At 44.8% G+C, this 18359-nt stretch overlaps 1 protein-coding gene across 1 annotated transcript in view; it reads right to left on the bottom strand.

Moving 5' to 3' along the window:
- The window catches only part of smc4 (structural maintenance of chromosomes 4), a 28953-nt gene that overhangs the window by 8357 nt on the left and 2237 nt on the right, over positions 1-18359 (bottom strand). Inside the window, exons 2-19 of the mRNA XM_080844900.1 lie at positions 18027-18175; positions 16863-17053; positions 16164-16355; positions 14880-15056; positions 12676-12840; positions 10015-10142; positions 8482-8622; positions 8079-8229; positions 6703-6867; positions 6026-6259; positions 5503-5688; positions 3858-4019; positions 3451-3676; positions 3207-3286; positions 2626-2778; positions 2154-2280; positions 1641-1830; positions 1018-1162 (exon numbers count right to left, since the gene is read on the bottom strand). Coding sequence (XP_080701026.1) covers positions 1018-1162; positions 1641-1830; positions 2154-2280; positions 2626-2778; positions 3207-3286; positions 3451-3676; positions 3858-4019; positions 5503-5688; positions 6026-6259; positions 6703-6867; positions 8079-8229; positions 8482-8622; positions 10015-10142; positions 12676-12840; positions 14880-15056; positions 16164-16355; positions 16863-17053; positions 18027-18165 — 2952 coding nt within the window. The 5' untranslated portion in view covers positions 18166-18175. The remainder of the gene's footprint in view (positions 1-1017; positions 1163-1640; positions 1831-2153; positions 2281-2625; positions 2779-3206; positions 3287-3450; positions 3677-3857; positions 4020-5502; positions 5689-6025; positions 6260-6702; positions 6868-8078; positions 8230-8481; positions 8623-10014; positions 10143-12675; positions 12841-14879; positions 15057-16163; positions 16356-16862; positions 17054-18026; positions 18176-18359) is intronic.

The following is an 18359-nucleotide window of genomic DNA, read 5'->3' as shown; positions in this document are numbered from 1 at the left end:
ACTCGTTCAGGTGTTTTCTTGAGTTGGTACAGCCAACTACTGCATACGTAGTTCCCGAACCACTCAAAATAAACCTGAGCCTGGGTGAAGGCTAAATAGCTCGCTAGCTATCATCACTGAGTCTTTTCACGATAGTATCAATAGTATATCTAGGTTTTCTTTGGTGACTGTTGTCGGGCCTTTTTAACTGTCTGAGGGTTGTGAACGTAAACAACTCGCTAGCTATACCTACTACTGTATCATGATATAAAGCTTAATGGTGGTTTTCGATTTACATGATTTTTATGGCATTTAAGAGGTATAAACCTTGATGGTGGTTTTCGATTAGCATGATTGTTATGGCATTTAAGAGAGCTTCTCCTATCTCAGAGTGTGTGACGTCACAATGGCTCAACCTTCCACCATGTTAGTCAATGAGAGGAAAAGGGGATGAAAAAGAGGAATAAAAAAGGGGTGGCAAGGTGTACCGCCACGAAAAGTCATAGCAGCTTGCACCGGATCGGGCCGGACGTTTTGGTGTTTGAATGGCGTCTCTAGCTCAATCGGGCGAGGAGTAGTTAGCTGCAAGAAAAACGTACGGAATAAATAAATAAAGAAAACTTGACGATAACAATACTGTGCTTCCCTTCGGGCAAGCACACTAATAAATAAAGAAAACTTGACGATAACAATACTGTGCTTCCCTTCGGGCAAGCACACTAATAAACATTTTAAACTGCCCGTTTGAATTTCCAACCCCCAAATGTCTTCCAGGACAGCAGGCCTGCTAACTAGCTAACCTGAGAATGGAAGGGTGAGATCCCAACAGCTTGATTGTACTTTGTGCACCTGTGTGACGTAAATGTCGGCCACTACGCTAGAAGAGCACCAACCACTGGACTGAAAGCGGACTAGAAAGTGAAATAAGGACAACTACGCCTCCGTGGTGTCTGCAACTGTCTGTGTTCACATCAGTGTTGTAAAGGGCACGATGAGGCTGCAGTGTAAAGGGCACGATGAGGCTGCAGTGGAGCCTACCTCAGCCTCCTGGCAGGCCTTCATGATCTCTCCTGCCTGCTCCTCCAGGTGCTTCAGCTGCTCCGTCAGCTCCTCCATGGTCTTCTTGCTCTCCTCCATCTCCTGCTCCTCCTTGGCTACAGTCTCCTCGGACTTCTTCAGATTACTGGGGAGGGAATGAGGAGAAAGGAACTCTTGATGAAGCTGTTTATTTCAGCATTTTTTTTCCTTATCCTTTAGAACTGTGCTCAAGACTAGCACCAAAGCCCCGATGGGTGTCTCGCCACTCAGCAGCCTTCCTGGTCACGCCTCTGGGAAGCTATTTCAAACAAGATCAGGCTCCTATCTAAATTAATAGGCAGAGACTCCTAACTCCACATAGGGTGGTCAAACAGACCTTTAAAGTACATAGCTGATACACTTTTAAATTCTGACTTAAAAACATTTGTGTAAATGCTGAAGGTTTGCTGCGCTATAGTTATACATTGCTTCAGGTGTCACGAAACAGTTGTGTGTGTGTGTGTGTGCTGCTGACTAGTCAAACGAATGATTTAGGTGATGTCAACCCCCTACTCCAGCAGATAAACTGTAGGATCACAGGGGACGGTAACGAGAGACAGAGGACGAGGGGTTAAATCACTCACCGTCCAGCGGTCTTGATGGCCACCTGGGCCTTGGTGATGGCGGAGGTGCACTCGTCCAGCTCCTTGTTGACCTTGTCCAGCTTGTCCTGCTGGGCCTTCAGCTTGTGGCTGTTGATGTCCACGATGAGGGTGTGCAGCCTCTTCACCTCGGCCTCCACCTTCCCTGCCTTACTGGAGGCCGCCTCAAAGTCTAAGGGTGGGGGGGAAATGGAGAGAGAGCAGGGGTTAGTGTCACCTTCCTAGACTCTCCTCCAGGATCCTGCTTCCAGATAGATTTGTGTAACTGTTGGAGTTGTACAAATTTCGATTTAGTTTCTACACTGGATGTTGCCATGGCGATCTGGCTGTGTCCGTGAATTGTCAACTGTTGGAGACCATTGAGCATTACGCCATTGAAAGTGAACCCTGGGAGACTCCCACCAGATCACATCACTGTGCACATACTCCAACTCCAGCACACGGCCCACACGCAAATGCGCCATGCTCCATTCAGAGTTGCACACACACACACACCTTTCTTGAAGGCCTCCAGGTTCTTCTCCATCTGTTTCTGCTTGGCCTTGTCGGGGGCAGCGGCGATGACGCTAGCCTCTAGCTTCTTAATCTGAGACTTGAGGAGAATCTCCTGCTCTGCCAGGCCCTGTGGAGACAAAGGACGGGTGAGGACAGGTCACCGGGGACAGACACTTACACCTGCTGCAGAGAAATAGCTGGCCTGCATGCTAGTCTTTTCTGCCCTTGAGTGATCATGTGTGTATGCAGGTGGACAAAACGGACCATTCCAGAACCTGTGATTTTATGTTGGATGCACACTGTGTGTGTGTGTGTGTGTGTGTGTGTTGGCTTAGCTTAATGTTAGTAGTGTACCCCTCAGGTGTTTGGATGCCTGAACATATAATTTGTGTGTTTAAGCATGTTTGCGTACTTGGATGCTGACGATGCATTTCTCTCGTGTGTGTGTGTGTGTGTGTGTGTGTGCGCTTACCTGGATGCTGGCGGTGTATTTCTCTAGTGTGTTCTTCATGTCCCTGAGCGCCTGTCTCTGGCGATGCACCTTCTCCTCCAGCTGCTGCCTCTGCTGCTGCCAGCCCTGCCTCTGGGTCAGGTTCTCCCGCAGACGGCTCTCCATCTGGTCCAGCTACACACACACACACACACACACACACACACACACGTTAATACATGAGTGAAGACACACACTGAGAGACAGACACACACACACACACACACACACACACACACACAGGTTAATACATGAGTGAAGACACACACTGAGAGACACACACACACACACACACACACACACACACACACACAGGTTAATACATGAGTGAAGACACACACTGACAGGCACACACACACACAGGTTAACACATGAGTGAAGACAGACACACCACTGTTTGAGTTCCCCATTCATTAAGGGTCTTTTGATATTTTTCATTTGATCACATATAGTGCCATTGAACAGTCTTGGTTATTCCAAACAAACTAACAGTCAACACAGACACATTGACAAACATTGTTAGCATTTCTTCATGGAATCTCTCTCGGGCTGGTCCTGCTCACCTCCGTCTGGCTGATCTCAGAGCCGATGGAGGAGCCCATCTTCCCCCTCATCACACGGCTGCCACCCCCAGTCATGGTACCTGAGCAATGGGAGGAGGGGAGGGACATATTAGGAGACATTTATTTAACCTGAACAGACAGACTCATGCATACAAGCAGACCTTTCCAGCCTGTATCTCACACACACACACACACACACACACACTAATCCATAGTCTCCCAGACAGACAGACAAACCCCGTACCAGCCATTTCGATGATCTGGCCCTGCATGGTGACGACCCTCCAGCGCCTGTCCTTCTGGAAGGCGACCCTGGTGGCCTGCTCCAGGTCCTTGGCCACCAGCGTGTCCCTCATGGCAAAGTAGAAGGCCGGCCGCACAGACTCGTCCTTCACCTTCACCATGTCAAACAGACGAGGGATGTTGTCGGGGGTCGAGATGGCGCCCATGTTCTTCTCCCACACCTTCATCTGAGGGTCAACGGTCGAATGTTTAGTAAGCATCTACTGTGCCAGGAAGTCCTTTCAGTTTGACACCATATCTGTGTCTCTGTCTCTCACATGGATACAGACAGAGACACACACACACACACACACACACACACACACACACACACACACACACACACACACACACACTTTAGATTCCCACCTTGTCTAGGCCGATGAATGTGGCAACGCCGATGTTCTGAGCTTTAAGGAAATTGACGCACTTCTGCGCCGTGTCAATGGTGTCCACCAGGATGTTGTCCAGAGAGCCACAGCTGGAAGAGATGGCGATGTCGTACTTCATATCAATGGCCCCTAGGTCACCCTGGCAACCAACAGAGACAGACGAAGCATTTGAGAGTGTGCACGGCACGCGAGCGTGACAACACAGGCCTTACAAAACCATAATAAAACCCACTTGCAGAGAATCAGCGCTAAATCTACACAATATTAAAGAGCGTCACACAGAGGAAAACATTAATAAAAGCGTAGCCTGGAGTGGTGCTTATACATTTCCCACAGTACACGGCATGCAGTATTTAATATTTCCTCCCAGGTCTTTGTCATGCTGAAGAGTGGCCCAGCGAGCCCTAGGCCAAAGGAGGACCTCATTCTGTGCTCTCTCTGCAATTCATTCCGCTGCTGGATCAGTGTGATGGAGGAGCTCAGCGGGGTTGGAGCGCATGTCATGGCGTGGCACTGGCAGAGTCACGGATCCATAAAACGAAAAGGGGCATCTTGGGGCAGACAAGAGGGCTCCTGTGACGGCCAGAGATAATTTATTTCTGACTTGGAGCATTAGTTTCAGTGTGATGTCTCAATAGAATGTCATCTTGCCTGATCCCTGGGTATCTAGGTACCTGAGGGACATGCCCTCCTTTGCTAAGGTTCACTGGCTTTCTGGATAACTGTGAGGGTAGCTTGCACCCAGTCTTCTAAAGTTTTTTTTTGGGGGGGGGGGGGGGGGGGGGGGTGATTATGGATCTGTTGGTTTTTGTTAACCATACCAAACATGGAGCTTGTGGCTTGGTCTGTGGTCGGATATTTTTTCTTTTTTTTTTCTAGTTTCCCCATCAGTTTTGAAAAAGTCCACAGCACATGCATTTTTTTCTTCTCTCCACAGGTGCACGACAAAACGATTCTAAAACGCCCAGCCCCAGAGCACCATTTTACCGAACTGAGCACTCATTTTACCGATACCCGACCAACATTTAGCAAGCGCATCACATCATTGTAACCTTCTGGTTGACTGATTAATTGCTTGGAAAGCCAAATTAAATATTGCATTCAAATAAATGTGGTTGCAATCACAAATGAAACAGCCACAAATTCAATCCTCATGACTATTGCTGCATGGCATGTCTACACATAAAAAAAAATGTTAACAGACAAGCCAGTCTTTTTTATTATGTGCTTTTTTTCTTCTTTCTACTCCTTAAACTCTTTCAGCTGAACAATGTTAGCACATTAAGGGACAAGTACGCCAAATTAACTAGAAGAGCACTTCGAGAGCGCAGAACTCAAATGTTGTTTCTTGCAACCTTAGCAAAAGTGAAACTAGTGATTCAGATTCGCCTTTCCACCAGTTTTTGCCAAATCCAGAGTAAGCAGAGTAGAAATTGCGCATAACAGTTTGGTGGAAGTGGCAAGCAGAGTGATAAAAAAAAGAAGTGGAGTAAATGCAGCAGCATCCCACAGTCTTGAGTAGGAAGGGTGATATCACGCTTCTGACCATAAGCATGTGTGTTTGTTAGATAGTTCATGTGTGTAGGCAAGTATGCGTGAGTGCGTGTGTGTGTTCTTCTCACCAGACGTCCCAGGATGCCGGTGATCTTGCCGCTCCTCTTCTGCTGCATGAGGGCCTCAAGCACCTTACCGCGGCTGCGGTTGGACGACATCGAGCTCTTGGCCTCCTCCACCTTCTGCCTCAGTTCGCGCAGCTTGTCCTGGGCCTGACCGTCCGCCTGGCTCCCCTGCTCCAGCTCCTTTTCATCCTGAAGACACACACACACACACACACACACACACACACACACACAGATCCGACATTACGGAAGATTCCTCTTGACTTGATTATCAGTGAAAGCAGACAGGGTGTCTGACTTCGGATGCTCCGTATCAACTCTTTGGATGCAGCAATTACTGCCTGCAGTGATATTTAACTAAACGCTCAACCCACTTCACAACTGATTAAGGAAAAGAATGCTACTAGAATGTTAAAAAGGAAATTGAATGCATCAAATGACTCGCTATTGTATCTACAACTGTTTTAAGCATTGCTCAAATAAAACACACACACACACACACACACACACACACACACACACACACCTTCTTGAGCTGCTCTTCGCACTGTGGGATTTTGACCTCCAGGTCCTTGATGGCGGCCCTGCGCTCCTTGAGGGTGTCGGTGGACCCCTGCAGGGTGTCCTTGGCCTGGTTGAGCTGCGTGAGCACGGTCTTGTGCTGGCTCAGGTAGATGTCCAGCTCCGACTGGGCCACGTCCATCCTGGAGCGAGTCTCGTTCAAATCCTTGCTCAGCTCCATCAGCTCCTTCTCTTTGCCCTGGGGGTTAGGGAGAGACGCAGGGGAACAGGGGGTCAAAACCAGCGCCCCTCACAGCGCATTCAGTTTTTGGAAAAGGGAAGAACCGCTAATGAATGAAATTAATTAATCAACTACTTAATGAGCACGTCTTGTTTCAGACTCAGAGTGACGGGTAAAAAAGATGGCTTCGTAGTGCGTGGCATTCGCACATCTGTGATTCAGTGAAACAGATCTGACAACAAAAAGGAACTCTGATGCACGCAGAGTAAAAAGATGTGTCCTAGGACCTGGAAATGAGCCATTAAAAACATCTAGGCAGTGCTTTCAGTTCTGCACAGGTCACACATCGTCAGAGAAAATGGCTGATCAGACTACATGTATGTCACTTGTGATGAGTAAGACACAAGGCCTGAAGTGTAAACACACAGACACAGACACACACACACACAGAGAATGCTGACCTCTTTCTCCTGCTGCAGGCCTTTGGTCTCCTCCTTGAGGCTCTCCATCACTGTGGCCAGCTTCTCCTCCTCCTTGACTTTCTTGACCTCCAGCTGTTCCTTCCTCTCTGTGGCCTCGGAGATGATCTTCTCACTGCTGGCCGGGATGTTCTTCACCTCCTCCAGCTGCACACACACGGTTACCACGGAGACAGCCACACATCAGCACCAGTTCAGTCACACGGTTACACAGACAGCCACATATCAGTACCAGTCCAGCCACACATCAGTACCAGTCCAGTCACACCCTTACACAAACACCAGTACCAGTCCAGGGGTTACACAAACATCAGTACCAGAACAGGCAAATGCTAAAAGACTTCAGTACCACAGACCAGCCCAGTCACGGGGTTACACACACAGGCCCAGTACCAGAGACATCAGTAAGAGTTTAGATAAAAGCTAATGCTACAGGGGATCCACAGCGGGTCAGAACCACGAGAGCCTCCCTGAGAGCACCCAACTGACCAGCACTATGGACATGTGTAAATGACCCCTCCTCCAGGAGGCAAAGTTAGGATTGTTCTGATGGACCCTCTTAATAGTGGGCCTGATCTACAATCGCAGTTCTTCAGCTGCCTCTGACCTAAACTCTCAGGAAGAGGTCCAAAACGCAACTGTAATTAACCATCATTGTTACTAAAAATGCTATTTAAAGGCATTTTGTCAGCCACAATGCTTTGTGTAACAGATGGCAAAAAAATAAATAAAAATAATCACAACTCACACTTTTGCAAGGGGATGTAAACGCTGGCAGAAACAAAAGTGGACTAATTAATATAAATGCCGGCTAAGAATAGCTCTGGTTACTTTTTACAAGTAGCTTGCAGTCCAAGGGCAGTGTCTGAGCCAGTTTCGCTGCGCCAACTTCTACAGAGCAGGCTCCTGTGCTCCCCCTAGAGGCTGGGCTGGGTTAACGCCTCCTGAGTAGTTGTACACAGGCCAGGCATTTCCTGCAAAATGGCCCGTACCGTACCTTCATCTGCAGATCTGAAACTTTACAGGCTAGAACAACAAGCGACTCCCTTCAAAGAAATCCCACGTGACGTTTCAAATTTCACTTATTTATGACTTTAGTACTACAATAAACAAGTTTGATTTGAAAAAAATAAAAATCTTAATTATTGAAAACTGATTGCGCTTTTACTTGTAAGGGACCAGCTGCCTTTTCTGGAAGTGGATCTAAAGACAAATCTTTACTTTTGTTGTCTGATGCCAGATTCATTACTGAAGAGATTAAGCCATGTTGCATGCCTTAGCAACTGGAAAGGCCATGCTTAGTCACACACAAACAGACACACACACACACACACACACACACACACACACACACACACCTTCTCCCTGTCCTTGTCCAGCTGCTTGTCCAGCTTCTTGGTCTTGCTCTTGCAGTGCTTGAGCTTCTCGCGCACCTCCACGTCCTGCAGGTCCAGCTGAGTGAACTTCTCCTTCTGGGTCTCGATGTACTTGGTCACTTTACCCAGCTTCCTGCAGAGAGAAGACGCAACACACCACACACTGTAAGGCTGCAGCACAGGGACACACACACACACAGCACAAAGCATAGAAGGGACACACAAACACACACGGAGTTGACGAGGAGGACGCTGGAAGGGATACTCCATTCAGGGTTTCCTTCTTATCTCAAGAACAGAACGTTTTTTCAAGGAGCATACATGCAATTTCACCACCCCAGTATCCTCACACACGCTAAAAGGGCCTTGTTCCGAGCGACCTTACTTCTCCACATTTTTCAGGTCTTGGGTTTTCTCTTTCATCTCCTCGGCCAGTTTGTTGTTTTTCTCAGTCAGCTCCTTGGTGTCTTCTTGGATCTGCTGTTTTTCCGCCTCACGCTCTGCCACACGTTTCTGCAGGTCATGGCTGGTGAGAGAAACGCAGGCATACAGTTAAACACACAGACAGACAGACAGACAGACAGACAGACAGACAGACAGACAGACAGACAGACAGACAGACAGACAGACAGACAGACACACACACACACACACACACACACAAACACAAACATTTAGAAAGACAGACAGACACACACACACGTCAAATAGATATATAGTCTGCAGGCCGTGAAAAATCAAGGCGGCCGTGCATATCACCAGACCAGGGTGAGTGTGGCCTTTAGGCCCACAAATACATGCCCACTTCCAAGAGCCATATAAATGCTACCACTTGTTATAAGCCGTTTTATGAGTGCACAAACGCAGTCCACGTGAGGCTGCTGTGTAATGTGCTTCACAGGGACGGCGTCAAGCACATTAAGAAGGCATTCTTACGGCTAGGATGCATTTACTTCACAAAAGGACACAAGCACAACCCAGAAAGCAACCCAGTGAAGACACACTGGTGGTTGCAGACCGTAATTGGCTGTGGGTGCTCTATTACAAGAAAACAAATATCTGCAAGTTAAATAAAAATCTAATAAAATCCACCTACTGGTGGCAATCAGAACTACAACCGCCACTGATGGAGACTAATGACAGTCATACGAAATGTAACTTCTCTTCAATTAAATGGGGCATTTCTGACTTCCTCAGGATATACCAAAAAGGTACACAAGGCCCATGCTTCAACAGTAGCCCAGCGCACACAGACTTAAACATGATCATAACACAGTCTTGTTGTCCGTGTCGCCAGTGCAACTGGAAATCAGGAAAATCGAGAGGAGTGCCCGCTTCATCGCTCACATGATGCAGTGCTCAAAACATTACAATACTAACCTCAGCTCCAGCCATTAAAACAAGTAATGCATTGTCCAGACGGGCAACAATTTCAACTGAGCTATTTGCCCTGCGTTCCACTTCAAAGCGCTTGGCTAAATGCTTTCTGTTCTGGGCACACACACCACTGATTTAAATGCAACTTGCTGAGTGTGTGTGTGTTCCTCAACCCTAATATATGGCTGTGTACACGTGTGGTACTACACTGTCACAATGCAAGTCCAGGTCATGTGGCGTTTCAAAATTTTCCATAACAACCCTACAGTTTCCAGCCCAAGCAGAGGACTGTGCTGTGCCCATGTTGTTAAAGGGTTTGGGTGTGTGTGCCTGCGTCCTTAAAGGGTTTGGGTGTGTGTGGATCATGTGTGCCACCACACTGAAATGGACATGAAATGGCACTTCTTTAGTCCTCAAAATTGGTGTCCAAAACAGCTCGAGACCGAGATGTTGTCGGCATTTCCTTCTAGGATGTGGTGGGGGTTTGAGTGTGTGTGTGTGTGTGTGTGTTTGTGCCGGTACGGTAGGGTCGGAGACGTACATGTAGTACTGGCAGAGCTGGCTCCTCTTCCCGAAGATGTCGTTCTCCAGCTGCAGGAACTCCACTGCAGCGTTCTTCTCCCCCTCCAGTGAGTTCTTCTCCTTCTCCACCATCTTCACCCGGTTCAGCTATGAGCACACACACACACAAAACACACACACAGTCAACACCTTTCACCTAAACACAACTTCTATAAGTGGCTCTCCATGTCCTGACAGTTCTACCTCTACAACACAGCCAGGGAACATTACACAGGTAAAAAAAAAAAAAAAAAAAAAAAACACAAAGCGGGGTCAAGGTGACAACCAGTGTCTGAGTTATGAGTCACTCTGGTCTTGAGCAGCCCACTGGATGACAAAGTATTGATCAGAGATCTCAGTGGGCGACTATTTACACAAAAGCTGTACAATGTACTACACAGCCACGTAGAGTATACAAAAGGCGAAAAGATAAGCAGGTTTTTGTGATGTATATATTTTTAGTTTTTTTTTGCAGTAAAAATGCAAGAATGAAGGAAAGGATTTGATAGCAGATGGGGATAGATCATTAGATCATTGTCTTATTGACTGAACAGCAGAACTCGGAAGAAAGCAGAAGATTTGGCATGAATCCAGATTGTTTCTACAAGTAGACCCAACTGTCTAGAAAAGTCTTACCAAATAACTTGAGAAATTAAAACCAGTTTGATAATGCCTTAGGATCTCCAAAGACTGCATCAGTGGAGGTGGCACACTACTGTACGTCAGCCTTAGTACATGCCCTGCGACCAGCCCCAAACCACAGCTTATCTAAATGAGAGCTACAATTGAAAAACGGAGGGCCAAATCCCAAGTGGCACTTGAAATCATGGACACTAGTGAAGAGCATTGTGACGTCCCCCCGCCCCCTCCCAGAGTTGGGTGCTAGACAAGAGGGCAGTCTTAGGGCAGCACAGGGCCCCAGGAGGGAAGACTCGTGGGTCACGGCCAGAGGATCTCAAATCTACTGCCCTAGTAAATAACTGATTCTTCTGAGCCCCTATAGTAATGACTTTCAAGCACAAAATACAAAATTGAAAGTGGAGATAATAACACAAAAAGGGGGAATTAAACAGGAACTTTATGGCATGCTGCCAAATCAACACTGTATTATTGGAGAAAGGGTACTTTAGTTTTTAGATTAAGGGTAAAATGAAACACAAGTGGTTCTCCTAGGTGTCATGTTTGTTGAGGTGCAGTAAAATATTCGTCTACACCACACACTTTGGAGAGCACACTTCTATGGCGCAAATTTGACTTTAGGTCAAAAGTTGGCTACACTGCTTAAAAATTATTAAGATCTAGATATATTAAAACACTAATTTCATACATAAATATATTATGCATTCAGTTTTTATTGTCCGTCAATCTGTTATATGGCTCTCTCCCTCAAACCCTGTCCCCAACCCCACCCACACACACACACACACACTACCCCAAACTGTTCTGACAAACATCTACAAATAGTCTTATTTGGACAGGAAACGTATGACTGATAAATGATGTTGCCTGTGGCAATGATCTCGTTACATTTGACTGAAACCAGTTTCAGTTTGAATGTTCAATTTAGAGGAGGACTAAATGTAAAAGTCTTCGACATTATTTCATGTCGCCTTGTAAGCCATTTAGCTCAACTTTGACAACAGGAGGGAAAAAGGACAATATACCCAAAACTGTTAGATAGATAAATAAATAGAAAAATATCACCCTACATTATAAAGACTGAGTGTTAACAAAATTGCAAAAAACTAAACCAAATAAATTAATAATAAAAAATTACTATAAATTCCAGACCCTAACCAAACGTTTCTCCAGCGATCACACCCCTTGTCGTCACATTAGCAAGTAAAATGTCATTTAGGCCAGCTCATTAACGATGCGTTACAGAATTTTAATAAGGACACTGACAGCACTGAGCACAAATATTGGGCCCCAAAGTGTAGTGGGTAATCTGATGTGTCATGTCCTGTGAGTGCGTCTGTCAGTGTCCCCCCATTCACAACACATGGCTTTGTTCAGGCCAGACCCAGCCTCTTCTGCATACTGCCTATCCTCCTGAAGAACAACTGAATAGGAGAGCCAGTCAGGCACAGTTTGGCTACAGTGCACTACACAAAAACTAAAACAAATAAAAATATATATATTTTATTTTTAGACGTATATTTATATTTCTTTTCAGGGGATTACTAACACAGACAATCTTACAGAGCCTTCAAGAAAGAAGAAAAAAAAAAAAAAAAACTCTTTTCACACTATCCCATGTTAAATTGTTTTAGCCCAGACAATGCCGAGGGTTAACAAAAGACAGAGGGTCTGGGTGTCTAACTGGGTGTCTAAACGTGGCAGTTTTTGGAGAGCGTATCAAGATTAGCCTTTGTGCCTTGTGAAGCGCCTGGGCAGGTGTCAGGAGAATTAGCGCAAAGCCCGGTCAAAAGCAAATCTTATTTTACAAGCGTCTGCCCCACTGTGCGCGCAGTGTGTTGGGAATAGATAAGCAGTCCCACGCACTACCATATAAGGGCCTAAGACCCAACAACAAAAAAATGAATGCCCAACACCAAGAGCATCCAACTCCCGTCTCCTTTAGCACAGCAGTGAACACCATGAGGGGGCGGAGGGAAGGGCAAGATGGATGGGAGACTACCTTCTCTCCCCGCTGCTCGTTGAGCTGCTCCACACGCTGGCACAGGGTGTGGATGGGCTGCTTGAGGCGACAGGAGCCGATGATGTCCTCCAGGTACTCCAACATGCCCTCGTCGTGCTCAGTCTGACCTTTTGGCTTCATCATGGCAATCTGCTCCACCTCGCCCTGCAAGCGGAAGCCACACGACACACACACACACACACACGAACCACGACACACACACACCACACTTAAAAAACATCATCTTGATGAACATACTCTAAATGAAATAAACCTTCTTCAAACAGAAGAGAATCCAAACTTAAATGTTCTTATTCTCTCACTCTCACACACACACACACACAGACACACACACAGCAGAAGAGGACTCCCTGGCCCAAGAAGAAAACTGGGGAAAGCATCATAAAACTTCTGAGAACTTAATTTAACAATAAACGTGTATCAAGTAGCTTATTTATTTTCACATTAAAATGCAAAAATCAACATTCAATGCAAATTCCAATCTTCCTTGAATAAAAAGCACCAACCTTCAAAAATAAAAGAAGAAAAATCACATAAAATACACATAAAATGACTGCATGGCCACTGATCTCCAAAATAAACATTTTCTGATGCATTCATGGAAAAACCACAAACCACTTGCCAGTCATCCATCCCTTAACCTGCCTTTATGTTAAAGTTATGTGTCACTCTCTCGTCTTTATCTGTTCACCACAGTCAATGACTAAACAGCAATTTTACTCAGAGCAACAAACTCGCTTTGCCTTTGTTGACATCTGATTAACACACACCAATACATGCATTCAGTCGACACATAACCGGCCTAAAAAAAATAGAAACAGAATAGAATAGAAAACCCTTCATGACAAAACCCCAAATAAGTACAACTTTGACACACTGCTCCCCTCAAAACCCAAAACAATAAAACAACTTTGTGGCATGTTGCCCTACAGAGCACTGACTGGCCCCTGAGTGAGAGAAGGCTGATTCCCTGCTTGGGCCTGAGGGGAGCAGCCTAGCCTGGCTTTCCCAGCCTTGGCATCATCCTGGGGGTGAGGGGGAGAGAGAGAGAGAGACTCAAGATGATCCAGTACAATCTACACCCCCACATCAACCACAGCCTGGGCCATGACACTCCAGGGGAAACCCCCATAGCAACACAATGCACAAAGACGAGCGAGTGTGCTTCATTAAAAACAGATCAGGGACCAATTAACCTTGACCTTTGCTTTGTGTCGGGCTAATTACGTCAGAAGGTGACAGCAGCAGGTTGGAGCACTCAAAGTGAGGAAGCGAGAGGGAGAGACAGGAAAAATCGGACCAAATCAGCTCAGTGGCATCCCAAACACACACCGGCCTGGGCCAGCGGTCAGTGGGATGCAACATACCAAGTACGGACGAGCGCCCACCAAACTGTCACGTCACCAATTAGCCCCATGAAGGGGAGAGCCGTTAGACGCCGACACACACTCCTCCTCCACCCCCTCCCAAACACACACACACACACCTACTCTGGTGTTCCCCTTGGACTGACACCCAGAAAACTCACACTGTGAAACTGAAATGGGCTTGAATGCACAATTAGCCAGGAAAAATCCATCCACTGAAAAAGCAATATTAAAATTCTGTGCCACACAAACAAATCATGAACTGATTTAACAGGGAGAAAACATGCTTAATAGAAAAGATGCAGAAAGGAAAGACACAAATGGATGGAGACCCACACACACACACACACACAATCTGATGCTTGACCCTGCCATACTGAAGCAGCACAAGTAATATTGGGGTTAGGCTTTTTCTTTACACACCAATATTTACGTGCTGCTAAAGCGGGGCAGGTATGGTGGCGGCGTACCGTATATTGACCTGTGTGAGCAACCTGTTGATTGGCTCCACTCAGCGACCTGTCCGGAGGTCTAGTAGCTCAGCCCATAGAAATCTAAAGCAGCAAATAATGGTTTGCACTCTCTCTGGATGGTTGAAAACCATGATGCGCTGCTATAGTTGTCCAGGGCCTCTGGAGGAATAAGTTCCCCTCTGCAAGCGTTTGCCACAGCAACATACTTCACTTGCAGAAAATAATTAAATAATTAAATAAATAACAGCTTAAAAAAAAACTAAAAAAAATCAAATGAAATACAACAACAAAATTGTACTAATGAAATGGTGCAGGCAAAAGCAAAGGACATGCATTTAATTACCTGCAAAATCAAAAATCTGTTGTGGTCCAGATCAATACCATGACTGCGCAGCAACGTGCCCACTTCTTTGAAGGTGGATTTTTTGCCATTGATGTGGTAGGTGGAGGAATTGTCTTTGCCAGCAGTTCTTGAAACAGAGAACTCGCTGTTGGGGATGACTTCGAAGTCATCTCCTTCCTGGAGTGGATAGGAGTGAGGGGGGAGGGGCACAAACATCAGACCAGCTTTAGCGTCCTAGAAAACTACACAAATGCTACAGTAACTCAGAGAACAAACTAACACTTTTCTTCTTCATAACTTCTTTCTCTCTTTCTGTCCTTAAGAATCAATCATTTTACTCAGATGAATAACAGCCTTTTATCTGCAAGGGCTGTGAAAAAATAAAAGTAAAATCAAATAAAAATTTAAAAAAATTATAACAAACTCAAAATCAAAATTATTTTTTTTAGCTCGATGTGGGACTTGATATGTTGAGCATTTCCATGAAATGACAGAGTAAAATGATTAAGGGAAAGAGGAATAGTACCCATTTGATTAGCACTGACACTTAAATACACCAATAGGTGTAGTTAAGAAAATATTTTTCTAATAATATATTCTTCTTTTAATATATCCACTTCAAACAATATTTTCACATATATTCATGAGATTTGCCCCAACAGAATACATGTTGTAGCATGACCCTTTACTTTTAAGGACTTTTATAGAAATATTATTTAAATTAAATAAATAATTTAATAAATTCACATAACTAAATATGTAAAATCAACCAAAACCAGGGCAACATAAAAAATTAAAGTGGGCATTTAGTGTTAGAATTCTAGAGGCCTGCCTAATTATTATATATATATATATATATATATTTTTTGTACACAGTTTCAGTGAGCTTCTTGCTTTTGCTCATTTACCAAAGTAACTATGCAGGGTGTCCTGGTGCTTTAAAAATAGGGGGTTAAAAAACGATGGCTGCCACTTGGACCGTTAGATTAAAAATACATAAACAATATTGTATTTACATTTTTATTCTGGATTTGGCCAGTTCGGTTAGTGGTGTTCCACTAGAAGCCCATTAAGGCCTGAACAACCACAAGTGTAGTGAGGGTGGGAGGGGAAAAAAATAAATACAAATAAGAGTGCAGTTATGATTTAGTTAAAGCATAAAACTAGCCATCCAAAACTTTAGAAGCCCAGCTGTAGTTTATGGCTGCAAAAATAAATAAATAAATAAATAAAACCACACAAGCACAGACTTGTGTCAGCCATTTTTTTGTTAATGATTTTTACCTTGTCAATAATTTTTCGAAAGTGCACCTCCACCGTGCAGCTCTGCACATCCTTGTGCTCCTCAGAGCTGTGGATGAGCACAGAGAGCTTTTTGGACCTGATTTTTTGGGCCCTGTACCCGAACACAAAGAGCATGGAATCGATCACATTGGATTTCCCACTTCCATTGGGACCAATGATGCAGGAGAAGCGCTGCAAAGACAGTGGACAGAGGAGAAGCATATTAAAAAAAAAAAACAATATGATAAGGTATCTGTAGACTTGCTAAGGATATCCCAAGGGTGTGCAATGGTTATGTCTACTTAGTATATGGTTCTTTAAAGGCTAATAGAGATGAAATTTCAATGCACCTGTGAATACACCACAGGTGTAAATCTGAGTTAAAATAGTTTCTCAAGAGCAGGATAAGGTTTGTCCTCAACTAATTATAAAAACATACAACACTAAAAAACAGAGGATTTAAAATATGTTGTACTGTCAGAAACTGGCAGATTACAGTTTATCTAATAATGTAATTATAATACTACCATGTGGTTCAAACGTTCAAATGTGTCACAAAACCAAGCAGAACTGTAACAGCACACATAATACCCAAGAAGGAAACAGGCAACACCCCTCTTTTAAAACTAAACAATCTGCTTGAAAAGTTGCAAAAAAACCTAGTCTCAAATTCTGGAACGGGTGCATTTAGTCTCATACCTTGTGAAAAGGCCCGAGAATCTGTTCGCCTGCATACGACTTAAAATTCCTATTAACAATATGCGTTATCATCAGGCGAGGAGCGCCCGGTTCATTGGTCATTGCTGGGGGCGGGGGTGGAGGGATGCTACCGAGAATCTCCTCCAAACTTCGATCATCAACCGCCTCGGCAGGCTCCCCAGGAACGGCATCTAGAGCAAAAAAAGTTCATTTCGAGAGGGTGCATCGGCTTGTAGGGGAGGGTGAAAAAGCAAAGCCAGAAACACCCCCCTCCTTCAGAAAGAGAGAGAAAAAACCCAAACAAAACAAAACGCCACAAATCATAACCTGAACGCTCACAGATGAGAAACAAAGACCATGGACGGTCGGGAATAAAGTTGCACATACTGTCTGTGATCGAAATTCAGTTGAGCACAGCTCATAAAAACTTCTGGGTGTGCTGAAAAAAATTAGTGCGCCTTTTAAACCACAATCGCTGTTGCTTTAACACACAAAACGCAAACACGACTCCGTAAACTGTAACTGAATCACACGTATTCATATCAAAGTACAACGAACAGCTGGTCCACTTATTTCTCCGTGCACGGAGCTTATAAAGCCGCTTGTGTAGAATTATCACTGAAGTTTCCAATCGATTGTAGAGACCAGCAAACAAGACAAACAAAGCGAACAAGATATTTTCTTGACCTTTTCTTTCTCTCTTTTTTCTTTTTACAATTAGAGACACAACATGAAGATTTTAACAGTCACACACTGCTGAGCGCAAAAGGCAATAAAACACCTCACTATGTCAAAAACAGTTACATCATCTAGTCCAACAAAGAAAAGTTCATGAGCAACATTGCTAGATGTCCTCAATGCCATCCATTATCTATCCAAGTCAATTTATTAGGGTAATTATGGCGCCTCAAAACTAATACACAAACCGCACAATACTAGTCATCTCTGAAATTAATAGGGACATTTATTGGTGCTCAGCTCACATTAGTTACCTGGCCAGTAAGCTTAGTTTTATGAATACATAGCACTTTATGAATAAATGCATCCAATCAAAATTATGCCATCTGCACTGTCATAGTGAAAGTGGCATCATCCATCGCAAGACTCGAAAAACGCACAAATATTTTGAAGAAAATATGGTGAAATACATCCTTTGTTTCTTACCATTTGTGAGTGGTGCTTCTTGACCATTGGAGTTCACTTCTTGAGAGGGTAAGTCCAACTCCTCATCCGAGTCATCCCGGGGCTGCGACCCTTTCCCTCGTGGCTTCGCGGCCGATACTTTACTCGTTTTAGCTGGCATAATTTTAAATCTGGAGAAAATGTCACAGAGGTCAGGACATTAATCCAGTGCCGTGGTGCGTCAAGCAGAACTGCTGCTGGTCCATCACCTCCTTTGAATGTCAAAATGAAACTCTCTTTACCCCCCCGTCAGCCCTGCCATTCTCTCTCTCGAGATGCAGTGTAGACGTTGACCCTTCTGAAATAAACAGAGAG

Source organism: Sprattus sprattus (assembly GCF_963457725.1).
Source record: "Sprattus sprattus genome assembly, chromosome: 9".
Lineage (NCBI taxonomy): Eukaryota > Metazoa > Chordata > Actinopteri > Clupeiformes > Clupeidae > Sprattus > Sprattus sprattus.
The sequence above is the reverse complement of the archived record's forward strand: the minus strand, read 5'-3'. Positions and strand labels throughout refer to the sequence as shown.